General features: G+C 46.4%; 1 protein-coding gene across 2 annotated transcripts in view; it reads left to right on the top strand.

The window, feature by feature from the left end:
• The first annotated feature begins 6013 nt into the window (after positions 1 to 6013).
• DCPS (decapping enzyme, scavenger) overlaps positions 6014 to 13045 on the top strand; it is a 35972-nt gene continuing 28940 nt past the window's right edge. For both annotated transcript variants that reach the window (XM_059929233.1, XM_059929232.1), the window contains exons 1-2: positions 6014 to 6247; positions 7659 to 7833. In XM_059929233.1, coding sequence (XP_059785216.1) covers positions 6047 to 6247; positions 7659 to 7833 — 376 coding nt within the window. In that variant the 5' untranslated portion in view covers positions 6014 to 6046. The remainder of the gene's footprint in view (positions 6248 to 7658; positions 7834 to 13045) is intronic.

The raw sequence follows: 13045 nt of genomic DNA, 5'->3' as shown, positions 1-13045 counted from the left end.
AATGGCATGTCTCCATTTATTCATGTCTTTAAATGTATTTCAATAAAACTTTATAAATCTTTTCCATATTGGTCAGTCACATTTTTTATGAGATTTATTCCTTAGTACGTCGTATTTTCTGTTGCTACTGTAGAAGGTTTTTTAAAAAAAAAAATTTATTTATTTATTTATTTACTCATGCATTCATTTTGGCTGCACCGGGTCTTTTTTTTTCTATAAATTTATTTATTTTTGGCTGCGTTGGGTCTTCATTGCTGCGCGCGGGCTTTCTCTAGTTGCGGTGAGCGGTGGCTACTCTTCGTTGTGGTGCGCGGGCTTCTCATTACGTCCACCGGGTCTTAGTTGCAGCACGCGGGATCTTTTTTTCTTAGTTGCGGCAGGCGAACTCTTAGTTGCAGCATGCGTGTGGGATCTAGTTCCCCAACCAGGGATTGAACCCCGGGCCCGCTGCATTGGGAGCGTGGAGTCTTGACCACTGGACCACCACCTCATATTGATTTAATATAAGCAAACTGCTGAATTATTTATTCTATAAGACTATAGATTTTGTTGGGTGTCTATAAAGACAATCATATAATTTGCAAGACAAAACAAAAACTTGTCTTTCTCTGCTGCCTAGGATCACCAGTAAGATATTGAAAGTGGCAACTTTGTCTAAATCATGATTTCAAAGGGAATGCTTCAAACATTTCACCGTTATATGTGGTAACTGTTGTACGTTTTGGGTTTGGTACATTTTTTTTTTTAATTAATTAATTTATTTATTTATTTATGGCTGTGTTGGGTCTTCGTTGCTGCGCGAGGGCTCCCTCCAGTTGCAGCGAGCGGGGGCCACTCCTCATCGTGGTGCGCGGGCCTCTCACTATCGCGGCCTCTCCTGTTGCGGAGCACAGGCTCCAGACGCGCAGGCTCAGTAGTTGTGGCTCATGGGCCTAGTTGCTCCGTGGCATGTGGGATCTTCCCAGACCAGGGCTCGAACCCGTGTCCCCTGCATTAGCAGGCAGACTCTCAACCACTGCGCCACCAGGGAAGCCCCAAAGCTCAGGTTCTTGATGTGTCCTGGCAGAAAGAATTCAGTGAGAGACAAAGTGATAGGTAAGAAGTGGGTTTATTTAGAGAGATACACACTCCACAGACAGAGTGTGGGCCATCTCAGAAGGCAAGAGCGGCCTGGTACATATTTTTAAACAAGCTGTTAAGTTTCCTGTTGTTTCTAGTTGATTAAGAGTTTTACTTATCTTGAATGGGTTTGAAATATATTCTAAAATTTCCGCATCTACTGAAATGATGTTTTTTTTCCCCTTTTAAATGGTAATGCAGTGAATAACATTAGATTTTCTAATGTTAAGCTGGTCTTATATTCCTGGGGTAAACTTATCTTGATCGTGATGTATTATTAACTTTGTTTAAATTGCAGGATTCAGATTGCTAACATTTTCTTTATGATTTTTACATCTATATCCGTATGTAAGATTGGCCCATAATTATCCTTTCTTGTATTATCCTTTTCTGGCTGTGTTACCAAGGTTATATCAGCTTTCTAAAATAATTGGGGAGTGGTCCCTTTTTTCTATTCATTGATGAGTTAAAGCTTGGAATTAATTGTTCCTTGAATGTTTAGTAGACTAATCTGTAAATCCAGTTGGACCTAGCGTGTTTTGCGAGGGGGGAGTGGGGCGGATTTAAACTGCAATTTCTGTATCTTAAAGAGTTATAGATCTATTTAGATTTTTCATTTCTTCTGGAGTCAATTTGGCATAAACAGTGAAGAATACAAGACTGGCTGAAATAGATTTTTCAGTTTGAATTCCCAGATCATGTAGGCAGTATGAATCTGAATTCTAAACCTGCATGGAGATTGGCCTGTGATTACAAATTTTCAGGGTTTTTTGTCTTTTCTTTTCTTCTCCCCTCTGGAGCCAGATGTTGAGGCGGATAAGTTTCCTAAACATCTTGTCTCCTTTAGTAGGGCTGCTTTTATTTTACTTTTTAAGTAGTTGGCCCTTTCATTGAGGTGGGGGCCCTTTAGAGATCTTGGCTCTCTGGGAAGTTTTCTCTTCCAACTCCTCGCTTGCATGAACCCAGATCTGCGCCTTAAACATCACATTTTAAAGCCCAAGGCTCTAGATTTCCAGAAACAAGCCATCACCCTTAGAACTTCAGCTTCAATACCCACTTACTATTCTATAGATTTGTGCTCCCACATTTTTTGTTTCTGAAAATTTTATTTTCTTGGGAGCGCAGGAATGTAACGAAGGGATGTTTTAAATTTTGTATCCAGAATGTTTAGGTGTTTTTAGCTGATTGTTTTTAGAATATCTAGTCTGTCATACTACCTGAAGTGGAAGTGTCTAGTCCTTCTTTAAACTAAAATAAATAAATAAATAAATAAATAAATAAGTAAGTAAAATAAAAGGGAGAAGTTTTGAGATTCCACAAGAAAATGGAAGGATTGATGCTTATAGACTAGGGCTTCCCAGTAACAACCTTCTAATACAGCAACGTCCAGTCGAACTTTCTGTGGTGATCGAAATGTTCCACATCTGTGCTGTCCAATGTGATACGAGCCATACGTGGCTATCAAGCACTTGAAACGTGGTTGTATGACTGAGGAACTGAATTTTAAATTTCATTTAATTCTAATTAATTTAAATGTAAAGTTACATGTGGCTAATGGCTACTGGATAGGACAGTGCAGAGCCTTCTAATGTTTCCAAACAAGCTGAACTAAAAAATTTTCAACAGACAAATGCCTCTGAAGCCAAGTGAAGATTTACTGCTGTAAAGGTCCCTTACACTCTGCTGTCTGGTATTCCAGCAGGTCCTCTGGGGGCTGAGGCTCCCTATGAGCTCATCTTTTCCTTGAGCCAGGCCCTCTTATGAGTAGAATTCTGACCTTATGCATATTCTAATTAGAATTATACAGTTGGTCCTCCAACAATGTGGGGCTTAAGGGCGCCGACCCTCTGTGCAGTAGAAAACCAGCTACAACTCTACAGTTGACCCTCTGGACCCGTATCTGTGGATTCATGTAGTAATGCAGTATTTACTATTAAAAAAAAATCTGAGTATATGTAGACCCTGCAGTTCTAACTCATGTTGTTCAAGGGCCAAGTGTATTCTTCTTTTCTGTTCTTTTTTTTCGTCAGCTAAGACAGCAAAAGAGATGATTTACTGTACACATTACATTCAGCCGCAGCTGAGGACAGAACTAGTACAGAATGACACAGGTCCAGGGCAAAGGACCAAAAGGGGCCATTTTGATGTGAGCAAGGTGGGTCTCTCAAAGGTTGTCGAGGCAATCAGAATGGCCATACATGTTCCAGATCCACTGAGACAAGTTCTAGACAGTAGGTATGCAGCCCAACAATTTCTACCAGCATCCCTGGCCTCTGGCTTCCCTTGTTTTTGCTCCTGTGGCCTCCATGGGTGTACGATTTTACTTGGACCTCTGCCTCATCTTTCTTCTTTGGCGCTTCAGCCTGCGCATTCACTTCTTCCTCCACTTCGCTCTCATGGCGCGGAGGTTTCTCAGGAGATGGCACTAAGGCTGAGAGCTGTTTCTTTTCTTTTTTAAAAAAATTATTTCAAAGAAAAATTTCACTTTGAGTGACAATTATTTTTCTGGAAAGCAGAGACTTCACTCTCCTGAAGTTTCCACCAAAGCCACCATATTTCAACCAGTTTGCTAATAGCCCAGCTGGTCACTCATGCTTATGGGGGGACGGGGAAGAGGAGCTAGAGAAAGTGCTATAAATTTAACTGGACTAGTGCAAGCTCACCCAAGAGTGCTTTGAAAACCCAATATGCTCCCTCCTACCAAATTTAAAAAAATTTAAAAAGTAAGGGTGGTGAGTAGAAAATACCAATGGTTTGCTGACAAAAAAAATGTCACCTACTATTTCAGGAAACAACAAATATTGCCACCATCAAGCCATCAGCCACACAGCCACCCCATGGTGCACCCTGAGGGGACTCAGGATGGAGAAAAACAGGATACCGGCCCTAGATAGTTAAGATGCATATCTAAGGAATAATTCCAAGGAGCCCAGACTCTTGCATTTTCCCATACACAGACAAGCACTAAAATCATTAGCTTGAGATGTCTCTTTTTTGTGATTAGCAGTAATCTTTTTAAAATTAATTAATTATATTATTTATTTATGTATTTATTTTGGCTGCTCCAGGTCTTAGTTGTGGCACGTGGGACCTTCATCGCGGCATGGGGGATCCTCAGTTGTGGCATGCATGCGGGATCTAGTTCCCCGACCAGGGATCGAACTGGGGCCCCCTGCATTGGGAGTGTGGAGTCTTACCCACTGGACCCCCAGGGAAGTCCCCTAGCAGTAACCTTTTGATGTTCAACTACATTTTTTTTTCAGCAAAAGCTCCTATATATCCCGGCTCCTCCCTTACCTCTTTGGAATAGCTCCTCAGAGCCATCCTGACAGTCCGTCTCCCGGGCTGTAGTCCTCAGTAAGGTCCCCGAATAAAATACAACTTTTAACTTTTACATTGTGCTTTTTTTTTTTTCCAGTTGGCAGGTTTCAGCAGGGGTGAGCTCACTTCTCAGGAGGTGATGCTTATGTGCCATTGGTCCCTGGAAGGGTGTGCTCGAGCACTGGGAGGTTGCAGAGAAGTTATAAATTAAAATTTTACATGGCCAAATAAAGAAAAGAAACTGATGGATGAATCATATTCATGCTGCAAATCACAACCTTGGTCGCACAGTGGACACATGGTCCAAGTGGGCGAAACAGAGCAGGACACTGTGAGGCTTTCCTGGGAGCAGACCCCAGCCCCACCCCCATCTCAAGTTTGTAGAAAAGCTTCAGCCTCCTAGGCCTTCCCAGAGTTCCAAAGAGCAAGTTGAATCAGAGAAGTGAGGAAATGCAGAGACAAAGGAAAACAGTCAAGCAAGACAAAAATAATAATAGTTTAGCCATAAAACAAAGTCAAGGACCCTTAGTTCCTCCTCCAGGGCTAGAGATAATATCCTGAGCCATATCCCTGAGTTATTTTTCAGAGACTGAAGCCCCCACCAGGTGGAACAAGTTAACTGCAAACCGCATGCTGACCATAACTGCGTAGACTCCCAGCCTCGCTGGACTAGAAGGTTGATGTTGACTCCAGAAATACCACCTAGTTACATCACCACCAGCCAATCAGAAGAAGTCCAGGAGCTGATCAGGCACCCCGTGACCCTCTCCCTCATCTTGTCTTTAAAATCGCATCCCTGAAAGTCATCAGGGAGTTCAAGTCTTTTGAGCATGAGCTGCCCACTCTCCTTGCTTGGCCCTACCTTGAGAGCCTTGCTACTTTCCTTCACCACAACCCAGGGTGGGTAGACTGGCGGGCTGGGGGGAGCAGACACAAGCTCGGTTTAGTAATGTGGATACAGAAGGGCAGGAGCCTCCAGGCTGGAGGTTTTACAAATGTATTTCAGTCCCTGTTCACTTACCTTTCTTTTCAGCAAAAAGTACTGAGAACTGAACATGATGAACATTTCTGTAAAAATGAAAACGGGTGAAAACTGGAAATGATTTAAGGGCTCTCTCTAAAAACACATTGACCAAGAAACAGATTGGCTCAACAGATTTATTTCCGAAACATCCCTTCCACTCTAATCAATGTGGGTGTAATTTTGATTAAAATGTGCATTCAACCAAAGTGTCAAAGCATTCAGAGTCCAAACGGCGTCTTTTGGCTCCTGCCTCTGGGAGGCTGGGGCAGCCCTCTTTCTGCAGCCTCTCTAGCCCGCCTCTTTAAGGCCTTGTTGCCTTCTCGCTGCCCTCAGCACCGGCCTCCACTCGGGCCGGCTAGCACCAGGGGACCAAGGGGAGGTAACTTGAATTAAAACACTCGTTACGGGCGGATCCCAGTGATCAGCGCTCCGAGGCTCCCTAGGGCCGGAAGGGATGCGGACTCCGGCGCGGACCACGTCGGGAGTTGTAGTCACCGCTCCTTGGCGGAGGTGGGAGGAGGCGGTCGGGAGGGGCGGGGCCGCGGCCGGGTTCGCGCAGGCGCACACCTCCCGCCGGGCAGCATGGCGGACACAGCGCCGCAGCCCAACAAGAGAAAGCGCGAACTGGATGCTGAGGAGGCGGAGGCGCCCAGCACAGAGGGGAAGGAAGCGGGCGTTGGGAATGGTACCTCTGCCCCTGTCCGCTTACCTTTCTCCGGCTTTAGAGTGAAAAAAGTGCTGAGGGAGTCTGCGCGGGACAAAATCATTTTCCTACACGGGAAGGTACCATTAGGCAGCCCTGGGGAGGGGATGCGGGAAGGAGTGACCCAATCGTCGCCTCGGAGGCGGATTTTTTTTTTTTTTTTTTTTTTTTTTTTAGATTCTTCGGAAAATACCAAGCGCATTCCTCGGGGTGGGGAGCGGGGAAGGCAGAGTGCACTAAAATGCAGGGGGGTTAGTTCGTGGAGGAGGCAAGACTACCTGTGAAATTAAGGGAATTAACACGCGTAGGGCTAATTTTCCTAATTCCTCTTTTACTAAAAAAAACTAACATTTGTAGAGTGTATTGCCGATTCAAAATCACATGTTGAAGTCTCTAAGCATTCATCAGTCATTCATTAAACCTGTAAGATGCTAGGAACCCAGCAAGTTCTGGACGGTCTTGCTCATCCAGGTAGGGACATAGAGAATGTGGGAGGTCTGATCCTTGCTATACAGAACTCCAGCCCCAACCGAGGAGACAGTTTATTAAATTGGTGATTCAGTTCTTTATTAAACTGGTGATTCAGTTCCACATATCACGCGCTGACAGGCCAGCACTGAGCTGGGTGCAGGGGACGTAGTGATGAAAGTTACCATCCTTGGTCTTCAGGAGAGCAGAGTATCTTCAGGTAGGCAGACACCGCTGCCTCTAATGCCATGCGCTCAGCTTTCCAGCAGGGGCTGAGGAGAGACTGGAGACCACCTCAAGAACTAGTGAGGACGCTGCCCAAGGGTTCTCCAGAACTCCTGGCAGGAGCTCTCACTTTTGACAGCATCAGGGGGACCTGGCCGAGGCTTCCATGCCTCTCTGTGTCTCTCTCTGTTTTTTGGCGGTGCTGGATCCTAGTTCCCAGACCAGGGATTGAACCCACGCCCCCTGCATTGTAAGCGCGGAGTCTTAACCACTGGACTGACAGGGAGGTCCCTGCAACTTGTTTTTTACAAGGTTCTGTCTGGTTCTCTCAGCCCTACCTGTCTTCAGTCTGCAGCACCTGCTGAAGATTTTAGCCATGAGAACCTTCGACCTAGAAGCCTGTTGGGATACCCAGATTCTGGTTTTTGTTTCAACATTGACTATTCGTGTGACTTTGGGCAAACAGTCTTCTCTGGACCTCAGTTTCTTCATCTGTAAAATGGGGAGAATTTGACAGAGGCCTTGTGAGCCTAAAATAGAAGACAGCTGAGAAGCTTTGCATCTTTTAGAAGGAGGATGTGAGCGCTGCCACAAGGATTTGGGTTGATGCGATGCCTTCTCTGGGAGAAGAAACATGGGCGCCATCGGCTAGACTTCCCCAGAGGGAAGACTGCAGGGAAGGAAATCCCAAGTGTTGGGATTGCAGAGGCCCTGGGAGCTTTTACATCTTTTACCTTTGCTCTCCAGACCTCACCTGTGGTTCTGCCCCTGGGCCCACTGACGGCGTCTCACCCACAGGTTAATGAGGCTTCTGGGGATGGGGACGGAGAGGATGCCATTGTGATCCTGGAGAAGACACCATTTCAGGTGGACCACGTTGCCCAGCTCCTGAAGGGCAGCCCTGAGCTCCAGCTGCAGTTCTCCAATGATATCTACAGCACCTATCACCTGTTCCCTCCACGGCAACTGAGTGGTGAGCACGTGGGGTGGGGGTGGCTGCCTGTGGGGAGAGTGGGATGGTGGGGAATCAGGGGGTGCGGTGACCACTCCACAACTGATTTGCATATTCTAGTGCAGTAGTTCCTTATGGAGGAAGAAGGGGACATTTAGCAATCTCTGAAGACATTTTTGGTTGTCAGACCTGGGGAGGTGGGGTGCTGCTGGTACCTACAAGGCGGAGACCAGAGATGCTGCTAGATGTCCTACAAAACACAGGGTGGGCCTCCACAGCAAAGAAATGGCAATGGTGCCGAGGCTGAGAAACCCAGTTCTGGTGTGATGTGTTTTGGGGTGGTAGTGTGATTCATAGGACAGAACGGTTTCATCTACTAATTGAATAATAATGATTGTCAGCACTTATTAAACCCTTACTGTTGTGCTAGCCACCGTTCTAAGTATTCTACATGTGTCATTCTGTTTAGTCTTCAAAATAGCCCTGTTGTGATAGGACTTTACAGGTGAGGAAAATGCAGTTTGGGAAGGTTAAGGAAGTTGTCTAAGATCACACAGCAAAAAGGTGGCAGAAAAACTGAGATCTTTAGTCGACCGAGGACTTGCTCACCACGCGGCTGTGGAATGAGCAGTGTGCTGGGTGCCGCAAGATGAGTTAGTTCCCCGAAGGAACTCACTTTCTAGGGGAGAGACAGTGTGATTGAGGAAGGACTTGAGAAGGGCAGGAGTTTGTGGGTTAAAAGGCAGTGATTTGGTTTTGATCACAAGTATTTTTTAATTTAGTAAGAAGAGGAAGAAGAAGAATATTCCATGCCTAAAGCCAGACGTGATGTGAGCTTTTCTCCTTTAGACGGTTAGATTCAGGAGACAGCTTTGTGGGAAGCATGAGGCAGCCTGGTTGACCTTGAAGGTTCCTTCCAACCAGGAAATTCTGGGATGTACTTTGCAGCCCAGGACAGTTTTATAATATCCTTCTGTCTTTATTTGCCCTCCAGCATTTAAGAACAGTTTGGCTTTACAGATATCCTGCCACGGTCTTTTGGGTAGACTTAGTCTTTTCTGCGCCCCCGAGAAAGGGTTCTCTTGTTGTCCTTCAGAAATATATGTGAATGCTTAATGTGAGACAAGCAAACTTTTCACGGCTGGAAGCAAAAGAGCCCGGTCCTTTGTTGAAAGAGGGCCAGATTGATCGGTTCCCGTTGACGGAAATGGACGGCTGTATTTGCTTTCTCAGGCGCTGACATTTAAGCAGACATAGTCGTCAACACAGCGTGGCAGAAGCATGACAGTAGCCAAACACTGTAGTCAAACACGACGTGGGGCAGCCCCCAAACTACAGGCTCTGGGGCCGTTATTCTGCTGCACCCCTTGCCCTTGCCTTACCCTTTTCTCTCTCCACCCTCCCCACCCTCATCCAAAATTCAGAAGGTTTTGCTCCACAGAGCAACCTTGTAGAACTCCCTTTCGTATTATTTTTTTCAGCACGTGTACTTCTGTGGTGCTGCACACAGTTGCTGGTGGCTGTTGCCCCGCCTTTCTGTTTTTGTCGTTTTTTTCCAGGATAAGCGCTGAAAGAGGCAGTGGATTATCAAGATGACAGGTGTTTGTCCCCATTCAGCCCCGAAGATGTCTACACCTCTTCCCCAGTGCGGCACACTCCCACCTGGGAGCCTCAGGCTTTAGCTCATCTTTTCCAGGGCTCACTGTCTTTAAGCATAAGCGCACAAACAGTGCATTATACTCTTATTTTTCCTACTGAAACTAGGCACGGCAACTTGGAAGTCGTAACAGTCTGGCTCAGGGCTCCACCCTCATCCCTCTCTCGTTTCGCTGTGCGTCCTGTCCCTGGATGACATGCCAGATCAGGGGTTGGCAGACCTTTTCTGTCAAGGACCAGAGATAAATATATTAGGCTTTGTGAGCCACTAATGGTCTCTGTCACATAGTCTTTTCTTTTTTAACCTTTTTAAAAATAAAAGTACTGCTCTTATCTTGCTGGATGTAGGGAAACAGGCCATAGGCTGGATTTGACCCTCTGGCCATGGTTTGTCAACTTCTGTTCCAGATTTTTCCCACTCAGAGTGTGGTCTGTGGACCAGCAACGTTGGTGTCACCTGAGAGCTTGCTGGAAATGCAGACTCTCAGAGCCCGCTCCAGACCGCACAATCAGAATATGCATTTTAGCAAAAACCCCAGGTGAGTCACATGCACACGAAAGTCGTTGAGAGGTCCTGGTCTTTGAACACATCTGTGGGTGATGTTCACATTTATTTCTCCATCTCTGACCTCTCCAAGAACCCCAGGCTCATACTGAAATAAACACTGACTTGACACCTCCATTTGGTGGTCTCATAGGTGCCTCAGGTAAAATGTGAGAACTGATGAGCTGTCTTTAGAAGCACTTAGCACATATTAAATTGTAGCCACTATGACTGTTCTGATGTGCTGGGCCCTGTGCTGGGTGCTGGAGCTTCAGAGATGAATGAGAGACCATCTCTGCCCTCTCAGTCTTGTTTCGGGGAGGGTGCACCCCACAAGCTACTGTGAAAAGCGGGAAGTAAACCTCTCAGGGTTGGGTCACTGCCCGGATGGAGGGAACAGCGGTCCTTGGATGTTGGAGCCGTGTCAGACTCATTTCCAGGCCCCAGCAGCCAGGCCCACATCAGGTGTTCAGTAAATGGCCCCTGAAGAATGAACCCACAGGCCAGCCCACCTCTCTTTTTTTTCCTGTGGGCCAAGCATTCCACAGCCACGAGGTGGCAGCACGGCCAAAGTATCCCTTTGGCCTTGGTCCTCAGGCTTCTCGGCCCCGCCTCTCTAGTCCCAGTCACCAGCTCATTTCTAAGCTGGCTGCTCTGATGACTTCTTCTGGTATTTCTCTATTCTTTGGCAGACTTCTTCTCTTCTAGCCTGAGGTTTTGCTGTCTCCTCACTTACCCCTTCCAAGTTCTCAGCTGACCACAAAAGGCTGTTCAGCGAGGCCCTCATGGCCCCCCTACCCCGTTGACCTAATAGAGCACGGGCGTCGGAGTCCGACCCAGCCAAGCGCTAACACTTACTGGTGCTGTTTTGTAGTTTTCATATACAGTGCAGGGGTCAAGGGGTCCGGGCTCCTCCGGCTGGGATCCTGGCTTTGCCATTTACCAATTGTGAGAACTTGAATGTCTGTATTCAACCAACCAATTAGGAAGTGCCTGCTGCCAGGTACACACAGGCGAGGGCATCAGACGTTACCTCCTTTGGGGTCGTAGTGGGGAAGGCAGATGGCAACAAGGAGACACATCGACATGGCCGTGAACAGGAGAGGGGCTGCTCGGGCTGGGGACCAGGGCTCTGTGGACATGACCCCCAAGCTGAGGCCTGAAGGATGGAAAGGAACCAGCTGTGCAAAGAGCTGGTGAGAGGGGCGGGGAGGATGCCCTGGGCTGAGGCTGCAGCACGTGTTCTGGGGGAGGAAAGGGAAACGGAGAGCAGCGGGAGCCTGGTGGGTGGTTGGTGACGGAGCTGTGTGACCCAGGTGAAGCTGAGGAAGTAGCTGCAGTTATTTTCTTGTTAAATTAGGTTAGTAACTGAACCTACGTCAGGATGGAAATAAATGAGACAAGAAAGGGTGTTTTAAGATTTTTTAGCCTCTATCCACAGTGAGAGATATAGATATAGTTTACATTGTGACCCAGTGCAGATAGATAAATATATGTGAATATAAGGTACAGAAAGAATTCACAAAACAGTACTTACCCTTACGTTATGGGACACGCTCTAGTATTCTCATCTTCATTCCAGTCTTGTCTGTTTCCTTTTGTTTAGATGCTGGTCTTAACCTCCTAAATTAATTTCCTCACCACTGTCATGGGTTATGACCCACTGGGATAAGGTATCTAAAGCACTTAGCACAGTGGCATATGGTGTGTACTCAAAAGTGTTAGTCATCTTTTGTTGTTGTTTTTCCACCTTTAAAATTATATGAGCCTTAAATGGAACAATATATGTAACAGAGGGAAACATGCCTGGCCCTGACCACGGTCCAGTTTCCTTTGTTCCCCCTGTAGCCATGTGGCAAATGTGAGGACCTTGTGGGCCAGATGGCGGGGCAGAGCCTGGCCCCCTCCTGCTCCAGCTCTCACGCTTTCACGCCTGTGGCCCATCAGTGGAGCCCTTTCATTGGGAACTCTGTTCTCTTACCCGGGGAAGAAGGGGCAGATAGTAGGCAGAGCGGTGTGACTCAGAAATCCAGACTGCCTCTAAAAAGGCTGTTGTTCTCCCTGCTGTTAGAGCAGGGGTGGGGAGTCTCAGGTTCAAAGCAGACGGCTTCTGTGTGTGAGTAAGGCCGCGCCAGGGAGCAAAGGGACCCTGGGAATCCCATCTTCTCGTGGGTGCAGGGAACTCCCAGAACTCTAGCTACAGGCCCGGTATTCTGTACAGAGGCAAAACCTGGGGCTCTGGAGGAGGGGCATTTTAAAAGGCCAGCCACTCCCATAAGAGTTTTTCTGGCAGCATAGAAAAAACTAGAAACAGTCCAGATAACAACTAACAATAAGAGTAGGTAAGTAAATCCTGCACTGGACTACTTCTCCACCCAGCTACACACGCCAGGAAGGAAGGCTCTACACACATAGAGCCGGAAAAGCAAGACATAAAATACTGTGTGATTCCTTGATTCCGATTAGATCACGTTGAAAAACAAGCAGAACTAAACAATACACTGCTTGTGGATGCATTCATGCCTCATAAAACTAGGAAGACAAAAAAAAAGAAATGATTAATCCCTAATTCAGCAAATGATTATCCCTGGCAGGGCAGGGCAGAGACTTCGGGTAATATTTGTTTCCTGGGCCGCGTGCTCCATGCATGGAGGTTCTTTAATTTTAGGTCTTTAAACAGTATATATTTTATATTTATGTACATATGCGTATGTATATGTGTATATATGTGTGTGTGTAAAATGTGTGTGTGTGTATATATATATACATATATATGTGTGTTATATATATACACAGACACACATTTAATATTTACAGTATATTTCCCAATTAAAAATTAAGAAAAACTGGCAAGTCCTTGGAAGAACTAAGAATATTTCCCAGCTGCATTATAGGGCTCTGCCCTCATTCTCAAGTTTGGTTTCTAGTCACTGTTGCTGCAAGTAAAAGTGTTTGATTAAGGCCTCCTGCCTTCCTTTGGGTCTGGGGCACTAGCAGACTTTTGTTTCTGTTCTGCCTTCTGCAGACGAGGGA

The sequence above is a fragment of the Balaenoptera ricei genome, chromosome 8, assembly GCF_028023285.1.
Source record: "Balaenoptera ricei isolate mBalRic1 chromosome 8, mBalRic1.hap2, whole genome shotgun sequence".
NCBI lineage: Eukaryota > Metazoa > Chordata > Mammalia > Artiodactyla > Balaenopteridae > Balaenoptera > Balaenoptera ricei.
Note: the sequence above shows the minus strand (reverse complement) of the source record. Positions and strands in the feature narration are given on the sequence as shown.